Source organism: Xenia sp. Carnegie-2017, unplaced genomic scaffold, assembly GCF_021976095.1.
Source record: "Xenia sp. Carnegie-2017 unplaced genomic scaffold, XeniaSp_v1 HiC_scaffold_4, whole genome shotgun sequence".
NCBI lineage: Eukaryota > Metazoa > Cnidaria > Anthozoa > Malacalcyonacea > Xeniidae > Xenia > Xenia sp. Carnegie-2017.
In genome coordinates, this window is record NW_025813504.1 from 3,605,324 (window position 1) to 3,627,971 (window position 22,648).

At 32.1% G+C, this 22,648-nt stretch overlaps 2 protein-coding genes and 1 long non-coding RNA gene across 3 annotated transcripts; 2 read left to right on the forward strand and 1 right to left on the reverse strand.

Moving 5' to 3' along the window:
• Positions 1-1,899: 1,899 nt before the first annotated feature.
• LOC124455409 (nephrocystin-3-like) lies at positions 1,900-12,161 on the forward strand. The gene is made up of 4 exons (XM_047006054.1): positions 1,900-2,056; positions 6,245-7,481; positions 8,263-8,328; positions 11,191-12,161. Exons 2-4 carry the CDS (start codon positions 6,350-6,352, stop codon positions 11,472-11,474), a joined length of 1,482 nt encoding a protein of 493 aa, XP_046862010.1. The 5' UTR covers positions 1,900-2,056; positions 6,245-6,349; the 3' UTR covers positions 11,475-12,161.
• A 992-nt stretch (positions 12,162-13,153) lies between these two features.
• LOC124455873 (eggshell protein 2A-like) lies at positions 13,154-14,822 on the reverse strand. The gene is made up of 2 exons (XM_047006485.1): positions 14,708-14,822; positions 13,154-13,473 (listed from the first exon to the last, which is right to left on the reverse strand). The coding sequence occupies exons 1-2, from the start codon at positions 14,820-14,822 to the stop codon at positions 13,154-13,156; spliced, it is 435 nt and encodes a 144-aa protein (XP_046862441.1).
• Positions 14,823-19,036: 4,214 nt separating this feature from the next.
• Positions 19,037-19,816, forward strand: LOC124455659. Its single transcript, XR_006951974.1, has 3 exons — positions 19,037-19,085; positions 19,204-19,347; positions 19,480-19,816. It is a non-coding gene; the product is annotated as an uncharacterized LOC124455659 (long non-coding RNA).
• Positions 19,817-22,648: the final 2,832 nt, after the last annotated feature.

Consider the following 22,648-nt stretch of genomic DNA (forward strand, 5'->3'; position numbering starts at 1 on the left):
AACCATTCTGCCGTGAATAAGGGGAATTATCGATGATACTTTTAACGGTAAGTTCATCTATCAAATATTGTTGAATTATAGTTCTAAGTTTCACGAAGGTAGTATTTTTTATTTTTGGTGACTTTTATTTTTATAGTATTCATATGGTGAGCTTCACTGATCGCTTAAATAATTAAGAATGCAAAAGATTAATTAATGTTATTCAAAAAGCTCATTGTCTCATATTGCAGTTTATCTTTTTGCTTCGTCACAAATATAATTGTCCAGTCTTTGCACATATACTTGATCAATTCTAACCCATTTCTTTAGGACTAAGGTCACTTATACTTTCGAAGAACGATTTCATTACATCTTCTTCATCAATTTCTAATCTGGCATTTTCAAAGTAAATCAGTATTCTTTCATTGTTCGGCATCATCAAACACTCATGGCGTTTTTGCGAAGGGAAATTTACACTGCAGCCGTAACAGTCTTTAGCTACAAGACTTGATATTATGTACCTTATTTCTTCGGCATAACACTTTAACAATTTATCTTGTATGATTTTATGACGTTCACCTATCGCCTCGTACTCTTCGTCAATATCAAATGTTTCCTTAAATTTCGGTTTACTTTCACGGACTGGCAACTAACTGACACGGGTAAGAGCTCCGGTTATTTCTGGGACGATAGCTACACGCTATCTATTTATACCTTTATAAATTCTGAAGCTTTTTATTATTATTGCATAGTACGGAAGCAATAAATTTTCCATGCTTCGGCATTAAATTTTGTGGTAGGGCTTTCGTCTTTTTCCCGTAAATTTTCAATGAAAACTTTTTTAATCAACATGAGTCATTCGTGAAAATTCTTAATGGAAAAAATAACTTTGTCAATGTTTTTACAATATGCATTTTGATAATCTCAAACGCACTTGAACTCGGGGAATGCAATTTCAACAGTGGGGGGTGGGGGCACAGCCCTCCGCCTCTCTTGCGACACCCAACAGTCGTTGTTTCCAATTCATATTGCTTCACAATTGCCAGTGCTGCCTTAACTGGTTGATAAATCCAAAATTTTTGTTATTGTTTCCTATAAAACGCTTTTGCCTGCTATCAAGCGAAGTCAAATCATTGAACGAAAATACATTGAACGCTCCCTGTAATACAAAACCCTAATAATTTTTGAAGCCGCGATTTTACCCCAGACACGCGTGTGTAGTCAATCAATTATTACTCCGCGAGACAATCTCGAAACACTACACATGCGTGTCTGGGTGTAATCTCCCGTGTTTGGGGAATTTTACACATCATTGTTGCCAGATTGTGAACAAAGTTCATAGATTTATGAACTTTTGATTTTTATTTTGAATTTTTGTGAACAAAAAGAATTTTGTAAACATTTCATAAACTTTTACTAAAAATTGAAAACTTTTTATGAACTTATCAGTTATAAAAGACAAGCTTGTTTACAATGAATATACACCGGTTTAGAGATTCGAGACAAAGCATAATTCATTCTTCAATGTTGATGTGGAGGGAATTTATTTTTCTGTGAATGCTATCAAAACTAAAGGAAGAAATAGGTTGCTCACAAAGTCAGTGTGCGGTATTCTAAAAGTTAAGCAAGGAGTGAAAGAGTCAGGAGGCTGTGTTAAATTTTCTCCTTCGACCAATGCTTAAAGTATGACACCCGACATTCTTTATGCTCAAGACTCTGACTCAAGCGACAAATCTGAATCGAATTAAATAATTGTTTTTCATTGTTAATTTTTTCGTTATTTTGTACAAATGTGCAATGTGCATCATTTAAATTTACATGAGATTTAGCTCATTCATTCATTTTGTGCAAATTATGCAATTTTTGTCGATTGGTGGACATTGGTGGATAATATGTGAACTTTTGAACATGCCGACATGAACTTATTTAAAATTCATCTGGCAACACTGCTACACATTGATGATTTTACCGTGTAGTGTGGTAGAATTAGCGTTTTTTTAATCTTCTCGTCGTCAACATGAATATGCAAGTTCTGTGATTTAGTCATAAAACATGAATTTTGACAACATTTACTGGGGTAAGTTTACTTAAATGGTTTTTATCATGAAAAGAGCAAGGGGAAAGGTCAGAACTATTTTTGAAACATATTATAGCAACAGCGCAGCGTAATGTTTACAACAAATTGTTTGCAATGTAAGTCACATTTTAATCATATTTATTTGATTGTATTATAATTAATCTGGATGTATTATTACGGACTAGAAAGTATAAATGTAATAAATGTTTGGCGTCGGCGTCTAGCCTAAAATCCAAAGAATGCCGGAAGTGATGACTTATTCTCAAATATTAAATATATTACCACGTACTTCGGTTATACCTCGTAATTGTACGACAAATTGCACGACTAGATAGCTTAAAGCCTTAATATTCTCCAACATAATTTTAATCGCTTGCTGTGGACGTTTATGTAAACAAATACGATCGCAATTTGCGCGACCATATCGATGTAGTTCTGTGATGATTCATTGATCGAAATTTTACATATTAAGTACTTTAAGTTGTTTGACAAAACATAGTTAATCGTGATAAACTACTTGAAGGTCCCATTTAATCTGTTTACAAGCAAATTGGGACATTTCTCTTATTTAAATGACCTCAATGCGAGCATAATTTTATTGTTAATTTCCCACTCAATTTTTGTTTACTTTTTTTAATATCGAAATCAGGGGCGGATCAAGGGGTAGGCAACTAAGGCACTTGCCAATAGTGAAATTCCTAAGTTGATCTCCGTTAGATTTTATACTATATAGAAACTAGAACAAAAAACTTGTAAGTTAATTGTTATGTGGTTTGCAGACCAGTCAGTAATCAATTTAGTAATAGCTCTGCTGTTGATAGGCAGAGAGAAGCCAACTTTTGCCTAACTTCACTAGACGATCTAGCTATTTGACTAGTATATATTCATTTCGCCTGACCTAGACGAATATTGCACAATTGACATCATCTGCAGGCTTACTTATTCAATGAGTTTTATAAATTGTGTGTATTCATTGGCCTACTTTTTGCCTAACTTAAGCTGTAAGCCAAATGAATCAATCATGGTAGTCACTAAGAATTGTGGTGTTTAGCATTTTAGGCAAGTAAGTAAATTGTATATAAAATTTATATGTGACTGCTCAATCTGCATTTGCAAGATATCATTTAGTATGTTTAAACAATCTCTATAACAGCTGTTGTGTATTATTTATGCCACTTATGCTCAAGTTTGACCAGTACAGTAATAAGTAAATGTGGAAAACCACACTCTTTACGACAATAATAAGAATTCCACTGTGTAAATGTGAATATGTGTTATATTTATGAATATTTATGCTATTATTTGTATATTAAGTTATAAATATTTGTCTATAAATAGGTCATATATTTGGTGATGCAAATGCAGGCTAGATCATAATTTGATCATGTGATGATAAACATGTTCAAGTCATGAGGTTCACATTCTACTGAAAGCAGTTAAGCAATAATTCTGTAGCATTTAATTTCTCCATTATTACCATTCTGACTAACTTAAGTACTTTCCTTAAAACTGAAGGTGTATTCCTGTATGTAGTTTAGGCAACCATACTTTAGTTACGAATGTTTGATATATCAATTTACTGGCAGCAACTTTGTTTGTGCAATACCCTTTTTTGATTTTGTTTATATGTTTAATGTTCTAACAAATTTAATCTGTAAAAAGGGGATGTTAAATGTATATGGATGTTTATAGATGTAAATTTTGTTGTATGATTATAGTACTAATATTATATTTAGCCATCTGATCAACATGTCATTTCGTTTCCACTGAATACTGCCAACTTGAACTGTGTTAGAGACTGATCCTAATGTTTCAAGTGCAACTCCCAAATCTACGATGGTTTGTTTGTATTCTTTCTGTAACCTCGAACCATAATAATATCGCCTACCTCGAACTGCCAAGTCTTTTTCTCTTTGGGTATCGATCTTTCCATCACCGATTCTGCCAGAAAAGGTCTTCACACGTTCAATCTTGTTCTCCCTCTTCTTCCCAGAAACAGCTCACTTGGTGTAATCTTTGTCTAAGTTTGCGGTGTTGTATGGTATTGTAATGAGAGCAAAGCCAGTTTATGATTTAATGTACAACATTCACACTCCATAGTTTTCATTGTATACTTAAAAGTACAAACAGCTGGTTCCGCTTCATCATTTTAGCTTGGATGATACGAAGCTACAATTTGATGTGATCTAAGGACAGTATCTACAATGACAAAGGACAGAATCTAAGATGTATAAATGAATTAAGTGCGAAAAGGGAGTATTTAAAAGGGAATGGAAAAGGTATTGAGAAGGATGTATTATAATAAAGGGTATTTGAAGGGGGCACTAAAAGGCAGTTTTAAAATGCTGAAAAAGGGTAGTCCAACAGGAATGTAAACAATTTATAATGGCCGTAAAGTCCATTGAACTAATGTAGGTCAATGTTGAGGCACTGATTTCGAAAATTGTTGTTATGTGGGCAGGTTTTGGGTCCTTCAGCCTCGTTTTCACGAAAATCGTGATTTTAGCATTATAGCCATTTCCAATAAACTTACACTTTCACGTTGTAAGAGGTTTAAATTATCAAGAAAAAGACAATTTAGTAAAGAAGGCGTATAAGAAAAATAAAAAAGTTTTACTTTTCCCCGATTCGCCTAAATTTTTAATGCTTTTTGCTAAGCGTCATTTCCCAGCGTACGTCCGCAAAGAAATTTTTGGAAACGAATTTTACTGTTGTTCGACTAAATAACTAGTTCTATTTGTCAACTATAAACTAATAGCTAATGGTGTACGTATTTTTAAAGATTTATGTAGTTTTTGGACACTAAATAAATTTAACAAACTGCACTTGCTTGTCAGTCATCTTCTTCGAAGTGATCGTATGCGCCATAATCATGCATAGGTTTCTGGCCCATTTATCTCTTCTACATTGACTAGAAGTTTATGTATAAATCATTGGGATGTAAAACATTGAGCACAAAACACAATTTTAAGTCTCACACATGTTTGATTTAAATAATATTAAATATGCGTTATTATTTGAACTATGGTTGTGGAACTACTTCATTTTGTGGCCATTTACTTGACAGGCCGCACACATTTAAGCACTGCGTGCCTATTTTTTGTGCATCGACACCATGGTTAAAAACCTTTTGTTGATTACATTATGATGAATATTTAGATGTTGATTACATTATGTAAAATATTTTATGCATTTTCTAGTAAAATGAAATGACACCTACTATATCTTTCTACTCCAATGGCACCTACTATATCTTTCGCTAGAAAATAAAAAATAATTTAGACAATAGAAATATGTTCTCAAACCTTTAACTTTAATACGCTCGAATCATACGTACAAGGTTTTATACACAGCCCACAATAAGCAGAACTTTTGATTAACTTCAGGTCAGCTTTCCAGGTCAAATTGCGACGGTGAAAAACCTGATTTTGAAGGTCAATAACAGTGGTGCATGCTCAATTTTATATAACAAATCATTGAATGTGATTCATGTGAAACAGCTTTTTACTATCATATTTGTATTTGTTGTATGTTATAAAAGCAATGTTTCCACACTAGAAAGACATTTTTCGTTTCATCTTATATACATGAGCATACATCACAACAAAGGTCAGACAATAATGAAATATCGAATTTTAAACAGTTTTTGTACGAAATGTATGCAATGGCATAAGTATTAAACTTTTACCATAGTTTCTGAGTAGCAGCAAGTTTAAAAAACATTTAAAAAAACGAGGATTTTTTATATGCAAACATGTTTCTACATTAACAAAATGCCATCATTTGTACGAAATGATTAGTGTTACGAAATATGATAAAGTCTAGGAAGTTACGATATGAATAAATTGTTTACAGTGAATGGGAATGTGATATAATTAAAAGGCGTTTTAATGGTTTTATCTTGAAAGTCAGTAGCTTCCATTGCATCTAGCGATCTATTGTGCATTATCTAGTTTTGAATCTGACTCCTTTCGATCAACTTTATTCTTAATTCAGACGACTGACACTTAACAATTACTTGATCTCGACTCTGCTCCGAAAATTGATCTAGAAAACCATAATTTTCTGTGTGTCGTTTCAGCTTGATCACAAATTGATCGATGTGTAGTATTATTTACATATAGACAAATCTAAAAATCCTATCTGTTATTTTATGATTACAGATAAACTGCATTTTGACATTTTTAGATGTGGGAAGATAACAAAGATAATGAGTTTCAAATTCGATTGTTTTAATAATTCCAAAATATATAACTACACCAAAATGATACTGACATAATAAACAAACTTGGCATGGAAAATTACAAAACTGGAAAATACGAAATAGCCAAAGAATGTTATGAAAAAGCACTGGACATTCAAAAAAAATGTCTTGGTCGTGATCATCTTGATGAAGCTACTACTTTAAACGATCTTGGTAATGCGTATTTTGAAACTACAGAGTACGCTAAAGCAAAAGAGTTCTATGAAAAAGCGCTGGAAATTCAACAAAAACCATTAGATCGTGAACAAGTTGATGTAGCTACGACTTTAAACAATCTTGGTATGGTGTTCAAAATGAGTGGAGACTATACCAAATCAAAAGAGTTTTATGAAAAAGCTCTGGAAATTCAAAAAAATTGCCTAAGTCCAGAACATGTTGATGTGGCTAAGTCTTTAAACGATCTTGGTAATGTGTATCTTTGCACTAAAGAATATGACAAAGCAAAAGAATTTTTTGAAAAAGCGTTGGAAATTCGACAAAATTCACTAGGTCCAGAACATGTTGATGTGGCTACGACTTTAAACAATCTTGGTATGGTGTTCAAAATGACTGGAGACTATACCAAATCAAAAGAGTTTTATGAAAAAGCCCTGGAAATTAAAAAAAAAATTCTAATTCCAGAACATGTTGATGTGGCTAAGACTTTAAACGATCTTGGTAATGTGTATCTTTGCACTAAAGAATATGACAAAGCAAAAGAATTTTTTGAAAAAGCGTTGGAAATTCGACAAAAATCACCAAGTCCAGAACATGTTGATGTGGCTACGACTCTAAACAATCTTGGTATGGTGTTCAAAATGACTGGAGACTACACCAAATCAAAAGAGTTTTATGAAAAAGCCCTGGAAATTCAAAAAAAAAATCTAAGTCCAGAACATGTTAATGTGGCTAAGACTTTACACGATCTTGGTAATGTGTATCTTTGTACTAACGAATATGACAAAGCAAAAGAATTTTTTGAAAAAGCGCTGGAAATTCGACAAAAATTACTAGGTGCTGAACATGTTGATGTGGCCACGACTTTAAGCAATCTTGGTATGGTGTTCAAAATGACTGGTGACTATACAAAAGCAAAAAAATTTGATGAAAAAGCGCTAGAAATCAGGAAAAAATCAATAGGCCTGGATTATGTTGTTCTTGCTGAATCTCTAAACAATTTTGGTATGTTATTCCATATTTTTGTATATTATGACATATATATAAGCGTTTTGAAGTTATTGAAATTCCAGACAAAATTTTCTGGTATTGCGTGTTTTTCAAATACATGTACAGTGTGCGAATTAACGGTGTGCAATGTGCAATTTGCACATCGTTTTAGCTAAAATGAAAACAATTGCACATCACTTTTTCAAACGATATGCAAAAAACTTCTTTATTGATTATCACCACGTAAATTGGAAAATGTTTTCAAGCTTAATCTTTACTGATCTTTACTTTATAAATACAAGCCAGGGAAAGTCATTTTTATCAGAAATATATTTTGTCTGTTCCATAATGAATAAATACTTCTGCTAGCTAATTCCTTTTAACTTTTCGTAAAAATTGGACAAAATTAACAAATATAAATAAAAATTATACGACATGAAGTAAAACTTTCCATTGCTTCAACTTTCTTTGAATATTTTTGTCAAAATTCTAGAGTTACAATACTTGGATTTTAACACATTTCTATATTATCTTAAAAATTAAGTTGCTATATCTTTGTTGTTAAAAGAAACAGAAATTCTAACAACATACGCGAATTCTTGGTTTTTTCTTTTTATTTTGCTTGTAAACCTTACAGCTAATGAGTTAACGTAGTCTTTCCCAAGAAATATATTTATTATAAAAAACACTCTTCTTTGTTTTATGCTATGGTTCACTTTCTTTAGATGTTAGACAATTGTATACTTATAGAAAGGTCCAGATTAACTTGTTGACAACTTTTATACATTTTTCATAGAAATGAAGACTGATGATACTTATGATGTTAAACCCCCCTCAAATTTACGTGGGAATATAGAAAAAGGTATGCTTATTATATTATATATGAAATTTGGAATTTTATTAGAGGACTGTATAAGAGTCAAAAAAGTCTAAAAATCTTCTGAAATCTAGATCAAGTTGATGTTGTTGATTCTTTAAAGAATCTTAGTACTTTGTTAATAAATATTCCTCAATATTATAAAGTCAACCCTTAGAAAACTTTGGTTGACGTGAAACTTCTCATTTTCACGCGTTTTTTCTTCTAGTTTGTAGAATTTCACATAACACATGTCACTTTAGCAAAAATAGGATTCTTTAAAAAACAAGCATTGATCTAAGAAATTTTCATACACGAAACCTCAAACGTACAGTAAGTCCAGGTGGTTCACTTTCTTCATTTAAGCCCCAAAATGAGGTACAATGCTATCGGAAAGAATACATATAATATAGAAGAAAAATACGAAAATTAATTAAATTCTATTCTTCTTTGAAAGTTTTAATATCACAGAAACTTTAAATCAACTTAAAAAAGAATCATTTTAACTACATAAATAACCTGTCGTATAAGAAATTGGTTGTAAAAACTGAGTAGTTTCCTGCAAAGTTATAACTTTAGTTATAATAAAGTTATAATTATAGAGTCAAATCCTAAAGCATGTGAGCCGTACCTTCTTTATGTTAAAATATTTTTTATGTTAAAATATTAGCTACCTCACATGCATTATTGAAAATAAAAACTCAAGCTAGAGTTATAAAATTTGGGGACAAATTATTTCGGTGCATAATTTTGATACTAAAATAATAAGTAACGGGCATGAAAACATTGACGCACGACACAATTTAGTTTACCATTTGTCCCATCTATATGCAGTCACTAGGTTGCACTACATATTTTATATGCGTGACATGTGTGAAGTGTATTAAAGTAAATTTGAAAACTGAACGAGACTTATCTAAAGTCAAAGCTTCATCGTAATTCATTGTTGTCATGAGTTAGGAACGAAAGAATAAGATAAAAAGCATGCACATTCAACAGTATTTTACGCAAACAATAGCTTAATATGCACAAGAGTTAGTGTTGTTGTATCACATAGTTTCTCTTGATGACAAGTAGAATTTAAGTCCAACTTCTACTTAAGGTAAGTCTTGTTCAATTTTAAAACTATAACTCTTCATCAGTTTTGCCATTAGACAGAAACATGATATTTTGAAGATTGGGGTAATAATTGTAATAGGCATGTTATCACAAGATGTTCTTGAATAAAAATTAATACAGATTAATGGAAAATTTTGTTTGAAATACATACACTGGCCTAGTGAGTTTTAGTTTGTTTGTAGTGATGAATACATTTTTCCAGTTTTGTACCAGTTATAAATAAAGCTTGTGATTGTTCTGACCACTTTGTCTCCATATAAGTGACAGCAGCATAACAGCATAACCAGTATATGTGTCTGTTTAAGTTAGAGTTCTAGGGTCAGGTTTACTAAACTCTCGCATAATAACTTTTTAAGTCTTCGGTAAAACCTTTTGAATAAAGCATAAATCAACCCTCTAACACTCATTATTTTACACTCCACATTATTGATTCCGCATCATTTTAATATTTTTATAAAATAGAACATCATAAGCATTACATTTACACATCAACAATTGCAATAAGTATATTTTGGGCGCATTGATATGCTCAACACTGCAGGGACATGTAAAACTTAATGTAGTATGATGAGAATAAAGTCAGTTGTGGGTTAAAATTACCAATACGAATTAAGAGTAAATAGACTATGCAGACGACTGAGAAAAGTCACAGTGGCTGGGGGGCAGGGGGGCAGGGCCTCCCAGCTGTTGATTTTGGGGGGCGCTGAAGTAAAAACGATTCATCTAGTTTTACATTTGGGCTATACAAAAATTAAAAACGCATTCAAATAATGCGTCAGTTACCGAGAAGGCTAAAACTCCGTCAATCTTAGATACCTGGAAACTGCTTTGTTTTCCACAGTACCATTTAGTCGACGCATACTCAACATTATGCAAAGTTTATTCAATTGCAGTGGCCATACCCATTAACTCAGCAATTGCTGAACGTTCTTTTTCTTCGCTGAAGAGAGTAAAAATGAGGATTCGATCTACGATGTTACAGGAACGCCTGGAATCATTGCTTTTAATGGAAGTTGAAAGGGAAACTCTCGTTTCTATCGACAAAGATAGAATCATAACTTTACTTGAGAAAACCTCCCCAACGCCTGCAAAGGCATTGATATCAATATATTTTACAATGAAAAACAAATAACGTATCAGACATATAATTGCTTGATCATACTTGGTTTTAAAATTACTTTCTTTTTTATGAAGATTCCTGTTTGTGTTTTATAAAATAAAAATAACTAAAATACTTGAAAGTAGCTGTAAGAAAAGGTAAAAGGGGCGCAAAATTTGTTTTGGCCACCGCAGTAAAAACTATGCAACCACGCCACTGAGCAGTCATGGCATATTCTTTAAAGAGCTTAAAAAATTTCTTGACGCAAAATCCAAAATGACGCATTCTTTATTCAAGAAGAAATGATTGAATACATCATCAATGTTGGCTGATAATTTATATCTCCGTATCGCACGCATTACTGATACAAAAAATTACAGATTAATCTCATTATAGTATTGTAGAACTTCTACAGTACATCAATCAAATTTGGAGCTAGTATTTTAACACGTTGTCTTACTCGAAACACATTACTACTGAAAGCACTTTTAATGTTACCCATAGTTACATTGAAATCAATATAACACACTTTTTATGCATTCTAACAAGTCTCATGCTGTGTATATTTACATAGTGGATGTAGGATGTCCAACTTTTTGTACGAAAGTAGAAAATACTATTGAATTGCTTTAAATGTGTGTGTTTTTCAGAGATTGAAAAAATTCTGTTACAATTAGCCAAAGCAATTCCTGATAAATGGAAGGATTTGGCAATATTTCTGAGTCTCGGACTTGAGAAAATAAAAGAAATTGAACTAAATCATCGTGAGAATGTGGCCTGGCAAGGGTTTACAATGCTAAAGTTTTGGTGGGATAATCGAGAAAAGAATCAGTTGTGGTACGAAGAACTTGCTGACGCTTTTCGTAAGATCGAAAAAAATAATTTGGCTGAAAAAGTTGTTCATGAAGGTGCAAGTGTTGCTAAACGTTTTTAAACTGGAATCAAAATATCGACTGTCCTTTTTTTATAATCGCCATTTTCATGTAAAACTCAGAAGCAGATATTGGATAAGTAATAGTTGCGCTTAAATAAACCTTTTGAAAGGAGCTAAAATGCTTTTGCTAAGGGGCTGTTCATATGAGCCCAGCTGACCGGGATACAGTAAGACATGAGATGATTTCGAGGCATTGAAAGGAGGAAAAATTTTAAGCTTAAAAATTACAATTGTTGTTAAACGCCACAAGTCATTCCTGTTAAAATTCACAAAATACACCAAACCAGCTGTTTCACTCTTAAATGTTTTGCGTAAATATTAAAATCAGAATATTGTGAAATTACTCAATAAGATTTATCTCATGATAAGTATAGAATCATTTCCATTTGCCAAAATTATTTAGCGCCTCACTGAAACCAATGAGGGGGTCTTATATGAACAACCTGTACAGCATTGCTTTCATATACATGTAGATAGTAACAATATATAGACACCATAGTAATCAATATAAAAATTTTTAACCTTGAACAATGAAATATGTGTTTGTCTGTTGCTTGGCGTTTACTTTTTCCCTGTGCCAGTGGCGAAAAAACTAAATATCTAACAATGTTGTACAGTGTGCAAAATAATTAAATGATAGTCCTGTGAGGATAAAGAAATAATTCTTGAACATGATGAATAAACTAACGCGTTTAAATTGTATTTTTAATAACATGGCTAACTGAACATTCTTTTACAAACATGTTTATTTAAGCGGGGTTTTTCTAGTATGCCAATCTCAAATAGTGTAACTTCAGTGAACATATCTTATAGCTTTCTCAAGTTAGTCTTTGATTAATAAAAGAGTTAGCATGAAAAAAATAGCCATAAGCCTTGATATTACCTGAATAACCTGAAATGCCATCTTTCTCCTAGTCCATTTACTCTTCCAGCCACGTTTTTACAGAAAGAGAGAGATGAGTTATTTTTTCCCGATGACTTATACTCGGCATTACAATTTTTGAGACGTTTTTTTTTAATTTTCTATTATCTTTTAAGAGCCAGCTTACTAAAATTGACAATTCACTCACAATTGTACATAATAAGTATAGCAATAATTAAGCTGACTGAGGTATTTTATAAAGAATTTTATAAAGTCTATTTGCTGATGTACTCACGCATTACTTTTCTATCTTCAATGACAGTTAGTGTACGTAACTATTATATTCAGTTCAAAGGGAAGATCTGGGATTTCTTTGCAGTTTATGCATTAGCCACAGAGTTTTCAGGTAATTTTCTTCATGATTTTTTTCTGCGATAATTGAGTTTTTAATGGTGTACACGAGGAAATACAATACCAAATATAGTGGCCTTGACTGTATCAGTTATTTTTACTGCAGTTACATCCATAAAGTTTTATTTATGTTCACCCCAATTCTTTGATTTTGATCAAAAATGGATAATTGACAACAACGACTCCATAAAGATTACTTACTTTGTTTATTATATGAAATGCAATACAGAGTAACGAGTATATACCATTAGATTTTCTCATCCTATAATAATATTGACTTATGACCATTTAATCATAAAGGTAAAAAGACTCTAACTTTTTTATTTTACGAAACAAAGCGTTTCATATACTTTTATAGAGAGTTTGAGTGTGAGTCAATACTAATTAACATAAACACGACTTTCTTCTAAGACGTTCGAGTGATAACGACATATCCGTCTCCTTTGTCATTAAATGCTGACTTGTTCACTTGATTTTTTCCTACATTGTAAGACCCACCACCACCACAAGATCCATTCAAATTATCCCCAGATGCTCCACCTGAGTATCCACCTGCTCCTCCACCATTACCATATGCTCCACCTCCAAATCCACCAACAGCATTGTTAAGCTTGGCACGACCTGTTCCTGCATTTATGAAGGCAAAACCTCCTCCTCCATATCCATAGTTACCATCAAATTGTTTACTACTTCTTCCATTGCTGTAAAATCTACCACAACCTCCACCTACAAAGAAAAAATAAAAATTTTCATTTATTATAGAAGCATATTATCAATATGAACTTTCTAAAGAAAATGAGGCTATATAGATATGAAATAATACATCGAAGAATGACTATAATAGATATATCCTTTGTACAAAGAATCAAGATAATCGCAAAGAAGTCGCCGAAAAGGATCTTACATAACCTGAATTGTATGAATCAGATGTCCAAATCAATAACATAGCAAGAAACGACAATGATAGAATTTTTCGCACAATCTGTACGAAGTGCTGGTTAACTGTTCTCGAAATTTTACTCGAACGATGGGACTGTACTTTGACAATTATATTATAAACACTTTGATAGGATATTTACAGTGGTTGTGCACGATTTTTACGTTACGGAGTTCCAAACGTTGGTATTTCATGATACGGAATATTTAAATTGATCTCGTTAAGATTACGGACAACCGTCAATCCTTATACTGCGATTTTGTACTTTATTGCCTTCTGCAATACGACTGCTAATTTAACAAATTTGTATGACCAGTTCATACACCACTAACGTCAACTTTTCCGAACTCCCGAGCCAACGCTTTCAAGCTATATTTATGTGTAATTATTAGGAAGTAGTTTTAAGCGTTTACATGACTTGCAACTTCGCCATTCCGTTCCTACCTACATCATACCGCAATGACGCATTGCGGTGAGAAAGTGTTCCCCTTACATTACTATAGTATTTTAGCTTTTACGCACAGGATTTCCACTGAAACCACAATTTTTAACAATCTACGTATTTTCTATTAATTTAATAATATAAGTTATAATCTATAATATAACACAGTCCCACGCTACATAACATGAGATGACAATTTACAATGGAATTGTTGAACTGATAGAAGTGAATGCAAAGTGACCGATATTATGCTTTGTAATGTTGATATCGTGAATTTATCTTAAATAACATAGGCAGTTTTTATGTCTATATTAACAACAGCTATATTGCACATTTTCATCGATTACACATTCCAATAAATTTTAGCATTTAATCAACGTGTAAGCACAAATAGTTTGTTGCAATATTTTCGAAATTATAACTGGCATTGATCCCAAAAAAATGCGAGGATTTTGCAGTAAGCTAATACTGAAAAATTTTTTAGCATCACTAATTATAAGCACGACTTAATTGTGATTGACGGAGTAAATCTTTGTTTACATTGAGAAGCACTGAAAACTTGCTATATTGTAATTTATTACCTCTGTATGTTGATCCGTATTTATCATAACCTCCCAGTGCACCAACAGCAATAATTTCATACGTTCCAGTGTAAGGCACTGTCCAATATTGGATACCTTTTGGTACTGTTACCATATTTTCGTGATCCTGACCATTTTAAAATTGAACAATTGATGTTGGAACTTGGCGACCAGTGGCTCCAAGATTTTTAAATCGGTTAGCACTATTTTCCACCCAGCAAACCGCCCTTTACTTTACACAATCGGAAATAAATTAAAGATGGCGGCTAATGGGAAAGAACCAAAAGCTAAAAGGAAACCATGCATGCACTGGTGCTAGGTCGTTTTGAGATGGCGAGTAATTTTATATTTTTATAATACAGTTTTTAATATCAACATATGAAAATATTTACAGATAAATGTTGCAGTATAAATTTTCATGCAACCACCTTAAGTTATAAACTTATAATCCAGGCTGGAAAATATGTCGTTTTTCGACGATTGTGTAAAATATTATATAAAATATTATATTGTGTAAAATATTAGATTGTGTAAAATATTATATTGTGTAAAATATTATATTTCAAAGTAAAGGGCGGTTTGCTGGGTGGAAAATAGTGCTAACCTTTTAAATCTTGCATTAAATTTCCTGAGCTCTAAAAAATTAATATGTCTTTGGTGCAAGCTATCACAAAACATTAAAACAAATCCCAAAAAGATTAGTAAGAAGATGAAGAAATTGGGGGCTAATAATTTTACATGCATGTTTAATCCGTTGAACACAATAGATTTCAAAGGAACTTTTATAATACTGCATATAATGCAGCATATACGAATATGAGTTTCCTTTCTCCCCACCCCTCTTTTTCTTTGCCTACGTTTCTTCAACATATATCAATATGATAAGTTGATAAGTTGAAAGGACAGAAACAGAAGTGCTTTTCATATATAGTAGCTTATAGGCATGAATTTTACGACCAGCGATGGTTATAGTTTCATCGTAGCACAAAATATATGAATCCTAATCGTTTGAAAATAATACTTACGTTTGTAGACGCTTTGCATTTGATTTATAATTTTCATCTTTGTATAGGTCAGCAAGAAACCTATCTCTTTTTTTAAGTTGAAATTTAAAAATATTAAAAATGACTGTACTCAAACTTTTTAAAAAATGCATCCGTCATGGCCGCCATGTTGGATGTTAAATGCAAAAGAATATTTTATTTATGCTATTGTGAACACCAGCCGCTGTGGGCGAGCCACATTGTTGCAATCCAAGAATCGCTGAGTCTTCCAATGCTTTTTCCTCGCGTTTCAATGTTTATTTAACGGACAATCTACGAACATCAATGGAGGCGGAACATTGATGATTGGAGGGCTGGCTATATTCATATATTCATATGTTATAATCCGTAAACGCAATTAGTTTCAATAGAATCTAATAAAGTGAAACATGCATATATGAATAATAGCCTCTCCGCCCCTCCCCAATCATCAATTTTTCGCCACCCCATGAGGAACATTGAAATGTTTCACATCACTTGCAGACGCACACACTCAATTTAACAAGTGAAGAATCTCGACAATAGCAAGTTTTCAACAGCAAGTCGGAGGCAATGCTCGCGCATCATTCTTTTCTTTAAAAATGTAAATATTATATCGCACATTCACTACCAGATAATGAAAGACATTTACTTTCGAAGGACATGAATGAAAATTTTATCGATAAATTTGCATTACATGACAAAAAGCTCAGGTAGTTTTTGTCTTTGCTGCAAGTATAACAACATTTAAAAAAGAGACTGCTTTATCATCAATCTGAAAGCAATTGTAGATGTTTTGGTTGTAATGATGCAGGATAAAGATCTGTAAAAAAATTCGCTTTGGTTTTTATCAAAGAACTCACTGTAAGGGCTTAGCCTTGCACTGCTCACATCGTATAATGACACAAGTGTTGTCTGTTTCTTTGTTATAACAATGCAGCATGTTAAATTATGGTTTCGACATACTTTCATTATAATGCAGCATATTAATCTTTGCTAGATAGACAGTGGCATAGCTCAAGCTGATGGCGCCCTTGTCAAAAATTAGCTTTTAGCTTTTTCCCCTCACTCGGGACATTCTTGCGACGCCACTAGCACATTTACACTATAAAGTTTGAAGACTGAGGATATAGAAGTTCAAGTTTATGAATCGCACTTTGAATAATGACGCTGTTTTTATCTTTACACATGAAAATTCTACACTTATCAAACTGTCATTGCTACAGAAAATGTTTAATTGTAAACATCTATTTTCACACGGCGTACATAAAACATCAAACAACACAACGGACAAATGAAAACATCTGGCTCCTCCCAGACAAGAAAAAAAACATTGTTTATGTTACAATAGCTGTAGTATGTGAGAAATTTTGTCTTTGACATATTTCATAGGTGTAAAAAGTCTTGTGAATAGCTGAATTAATTCCGTCTCTTTGATATTTCTCGGTAATTTTTTGAAAATCATATATCAGTATTATATCGTAATGATAATGAAAATATCATGAGTAAATAGTTCTTAAGAGAGGCGTGTCGGTGGATTAATTTGTCGGGTTTTTTATATTTCTAGCGTTCAGTTTGAGAAGTACATTGTTTTACATATCTATTATGATATATTTTACAACGATGTATTTTACAAGTATACAATATATTGTATACTTGTAAATATATCGTTAAAAATTTTTCTCGAATAAAAAAAATAAATCTATAAATTTTTAAAGGAAACAAGTGTTGCAAGTTGAAAGTTAACAAGCAAAGACTACAAATTACTTTTTGGCTAATGGGAATATTTTGTTGACAATACTGTAGCCAATTGCTATATATATTTCAGTGTCATGAAAGCTGGGTCTTATCATCCGCAATTTCAGCTTGTTTATGAAAGTTTAAAGAGGGTCACTTATGAAGCAGTACTCCTATTTGCACAGATGTATGCACTCATAAGCAGACTTTTAATTTTTCTTTAAAATTTTGCTTTGTGATTGTTTGTGTCTGACATAGAAAATTATTTGAAGAACAAAATTTTACATGACATATTTTCGTATAAATTGAAATTTTTATGCAATCTAAAACAACCGTAACTCGAGCTAAACACTATGATTGTCTTCATTTGCGCATTTTAATTACACTATTATCGAAAGCACGACATACAACAACTCATTTCAGACTAAGTTGCCTTTTGTTTACATGCCATCCTGTAGCATGCACAACAGCTTTTTGAGGGAAACAATTGAGGATGGACTTATGTATTTAATTAGTGTAATGGTGAGATAGTTTCTGTGTTTAATTGTGTTCACTTCTCTTGAACAAATCAGCATCTGAGTGCAAGCGAATGTCTAAAATTGCTTCTTTTATTTCCACCAGGCAATCTTCAAAGGATTTAAGTTGAATGGGAGGATTTGCAAAATTGAAACAAAGCAAACGACCAAAAATTACAAATTTCATGATAATGTTTATTTGCATAATTTCAAACTCATCAAAGCTGAATTTCACTATCAGTACTTCAGCTTTATTTGTACATGACAGTTAGATAGAGGTCACTTATGAAGCTGTATTGCTTTTAATGGATATTGCATTTGCAATAATTGTGTGTGGAAAAAAACGCATAACAAAGTTAATTAATAAAAATAAAATGCCTAAGAATTTTACAAAAGCAATTTAACGTTTGAAAAAAATAGAAAGTTTTTCCGATTGGGCAAATTGTTTCATTAATGCAATGCGAAAACGGAAATTTAGTTTGGAAAAATAATTTATATACATATCTGTATAGGCTACATGCATGAATACAGAAGCCTTAACCACAACGGTGACAGGTGAATTTGTCGTGGATTCCAAATGCGTTGTGTTTGCCTCCAACTTTGTTTTTACAACACAGTTAAACTTCTTAGTAAATTATTGCATTTTCTTTAGAAAATTAATTACATCAAAATATTTGCATTCTAGGATTAAGAAACAGGTTATCTTGGGGAAATCTACAACTGATGCGAAAGGCTTAACCTCAACTGCGCATGACATGCATATGGCATGCTTGGATACACATCAGCGATAATGAATTTTCTGAGATAAGAGAAATTTATGAAGAGTTAAGTGAAATATTGATTCGTTAAATTATACATAATTATAAACAATGCTGATAGGAAATCTTAAAAAAAACTTTTTCCTTATCATTTTCTGTCCATCATTAAGTTTCTACGTGTTTAAATTTCATCCTCGACCATAAGAGTTTTTATAGTTTAGCTCTTTTAATAAATTATTCAATAATCATTTCTGCAGTAGTATAAAAACACGCGCCCTTGCTTTTAACTGCATAGCAGCTACATTCATTGAAACGACAAAGAAAAGTTTGAATAATCTATTCCAAGGTAACAAATTAGTTTTGGTATGGACATCTATAGGTAGAAAGCCAAGTATGTTAGCTGCGTGAGACTTGATTTATGTTTCAACATTTTAGATTTTAATGTCTATATTTTTGTTTTTAAGGAATGATGAATAAAATCCAAGTGATGATATCGATATTTCTTGTCTTGATGATGACTCAGCAAAGTCATGGAGGACGTTTTTTAAGTTTCTTTGACGAATGTGAGGGGGTTTCTTGCAGAAAATTTACTACAGCTTTAAAAGGAGGTAACTTCTGTAAACTACATTTTATAAAGTTTCACAGCAAAATTTACATACAAAAACTCAAATTCAAGTTCGAAACAAAAAACTGAAGATGTTCATCACAGTTCATTTTTTTCCTATTTTATGTGATGGCAGGAACATGTTATGCTGACTGCCACAAATGTAACAATAAATGTTGCAAACAAGTTGGAGTTTGTCGATATTGTTATTCAACTTCCATGCGTATGCAAAAAGTTCCTGAAAAAAATTGCTTCTACAAGCGAGAAAGATTTTACAGGAAAAGAAACCTTGTCTCCTTTTAACTTACTTTAGCAGCTAATACAAGTGCCTTTTATTTCTCGCATTTAATTTATGATAGAAAATTACTGCAATTATTTAAATTTAGATTATGCTAATTTCTATAGTTTATGACTGTGAATAAATAGAAATTAGTTCGGTATGAGATCAAATAAATCACTGTGCAAATGTCGAATAAAGGTCTCCTCGGTTCACATAAGCCTGCGTGCAAACACAGTAAACCTCTTCTATTTTTTAACTCTATTTCTTCTAAATCACCTTTCTTTTTTCTCAAAAAAAAGAAAAACATGTGCAGCATAAAAATTTCTCATTCTTTGGCGTATAGATTTTTTCGTAGCTAGACTCTAAAAAATATTGGAATCAAGTCTTTCCTCTGAAAAAATCTCATAATAGATATTTGAGCGGTGAGAAATCTATTTTTATAGGTGTCTTGCATGTTACGTCATAGCCATCATGCTAATGTCAAATACCTAACAAATAAATGACATTTAATCGTTGTCTATACAGTTGTAAGTACACGGGTATGACGTCAATTGTGATAAAAACTGTGGCAACGAGCCGCCGAGGCGAGTGGTCACTTCTTGCTTTTATCACAAATGACGTCTTACCCGTGTATCTATAACTGTATAGACAATGGTTCAATGTTATCTACTTGTTTTACATAATAAAATCAAAAAATCCCAAATTAAACCGTCAAACAGTTTGTTTTCTTTGTCTCCCAGCACTTGGAACTTTGAAAAGTCTTGATTTTCCAAATATCACGCTTACGTGATCTATAGGATTGAAGAAATGCTATTGGCTAGCTTAACTACGTGATAAAATGTGATTGGCTAACAAAATAAACAAGCAATGGCTGATCAATTTTGTCGAAATTTTGCTATCGGTATTTCACTGAATCAAATGCTTGGATTATGATAGAGAGTAGAGAAATGAGGAACTCCATCCTGCTATGCAAATACTTTAATGAGAAAAGATGCAAAAACAGTAAATTTCTAAGGATATAAATAAATGTGATGGAAATAGCAAGACAAAACTCTCAGATTTAGATTTGTGGTTGGGAAAGAGAATTAGAGAATTCGAGGATAATTTCAGTAAAAAAAAATACAAAGAATCTTTCACAGACAGCTATCTCAATTCATGAAATATTAATAAATATATAGAAAACATAGAATTTTTTTTTACATTTACCCCAAATAGTTCTTTAGTATCCCTTTATGAATAAGGTAACTTTCTGAATTAACAGTCCTTCTTGTTTGTTTTCCAAAATCACTGCAATATTACAACAATTTTCATCCATACGCTTTTCAATTAAGCAATGGGAAAGATTAAAAACTTTGTCCGAGACTTGATTGATTTAAAATTTTTAAGTGAAGAATAATGATTGTATGATCCAAACAAAGCACCTTAGAGGTAGAAATTCATAAAAATGTATCAGTTAGAGCTCAGTACTAACTACCATTACCTTTTACCAGTATTACTATTGCTAAAACTTCCTAGCATTTATTGCTTTTATATTTTTGATGGTTTTTTGTGGAGCTAGGTTAAGTGAAAAAAAAAACGCATTAATACCAGCTTAATTTTATATGGATTATCATTTGATAAAAGCATTTCTATTGATGAGATTTTAATTTTCAAAATTCCTTACAAATACTATATTCTTGTCAAAGTATTTTGAATTTAAAATTTAGCTGCTATTAGTTGTTTTAACTAATGCCGAGTCTTCCACTATCTCTTTTTTCCACGTTTCGATGTTTTTTAGCGGACTGAACTTTGAACTTTCAACTGATTCAAATCACTTGCAGACACAAACATCAATGTTACAAGCACAGAACTTGAACAATACCAATTTTTTAACTGCAAACCGGAACAATGTTCCCCCACCATTCTTTAAGTGTGCAATGCAAATATTGTATTGCATGTTTACTCCTAAACAATGAATGAAGTTAATTTTATAAAGATATGAATGAAAATTTTCTTGAAAAAATGATATTGCAAGAGAAAAATTCAAGGAAGCTTTTGTCAAAGCCACAATTAACAAGAATAGAGAACGGGACTACATTAGTCACTATTCCGGAATTAATTGAAGATTTTGTGGTATTATAAATACAGGATAAATATCTACTAAAAGTTGACTTTGGTTTTTGTCAGTGAATTAACTGAAAGGGCTTGGACTTGAATTGTTTACAATGTATAATGACAAAAGTATTGTCTGTTTCTTTGTTGTAGCACTAATGCGGGCGCGTTCAATTATGTTTTAGAGTTCTTTCTAAAGTAATGGAGCATATTACTCTTTGCAAAATTTATTGTTTAGCTTTTAACCCCTTACCTGCGCCATCTTTGCGACGTGACTGGCGCATCCACACTATCAATTTTGAATACTGTGAATGCAGAAGTTCAAGTTTATGAATCATACTTTGAATCATGATACTGCAGCTGTTTTCTAAATTCACTCATGAACATTTTACACTTACGAAACTTTAATCACTACTGAAAATATCTAATTGTAAATATCTATTATTACACTACGCACATAAAGCATTAAACACCATAACGGGACATTGTTTATGTTACGATAGCTATGGTGTGTGAGAAATTTTGTCCCTGACATACTTCATAGGCTTAAAAAGTCTTATAAGCAGCTAAAATTCTATCAACGGTAGATAACACCATCTTTTTTATCTTTCTCGGTAATTTTCTTGAAAAGCATATGCCAGGATTCATTATAAATGCATCGTGAGTTAATAGTTCTTAAGAGAGGCAAGGCGGTGTGCGGTGGCTCACAAGGGACACCACACAAAATAATAAGAATTATACAAAGTAAAGATATTAATACATACACAAAATACATTACAAACACACAAAATACATTATACACACACAAAATAAAAATACAAACACAAAATACATTATACACACACAAAATACGTTATACACACAAAATGCATTATACACACACAAAGTACATTATACACACACAAAATAAAAATACACGCACAAAATAAAAATA

Coding starts and splice junctions, on each gene's coding strand:
- LOC124455409 (XM_047006054.1), top strand. CDS start 6,350: ATGGAAAATTACAAAACTGGAAAATACGAAATAGCCAAAGAATGTTAT. Junction 7,482..8,262: donor TGAATCTCTAAACAATTTTG/GTATGTTATTCC, acceptor CATTTTTCATAG/AAATGAAGACTGATGATACT. Junction 8,329..11,190: donor ACGTGGGAATATAGAAAAAG/GTATGCTTATTA, acceptor TGTGTTTTTCAG/AGATTGAAAAAATTCTGTTA.
- LOC124455873 (XM_047006485.1), bottom strand. CDS start 14,822: ATGGTAACAGTACCAAAAGGTATCCAATATTGGACAGTGCCTTACACT. Junction 13,474..14,707: donor ATACGGATCAACATACAGAG/GTAATAAATTAC, acceptor TTTTCTTTGTAG/GTGGAGGTTGTGGTAGATTT.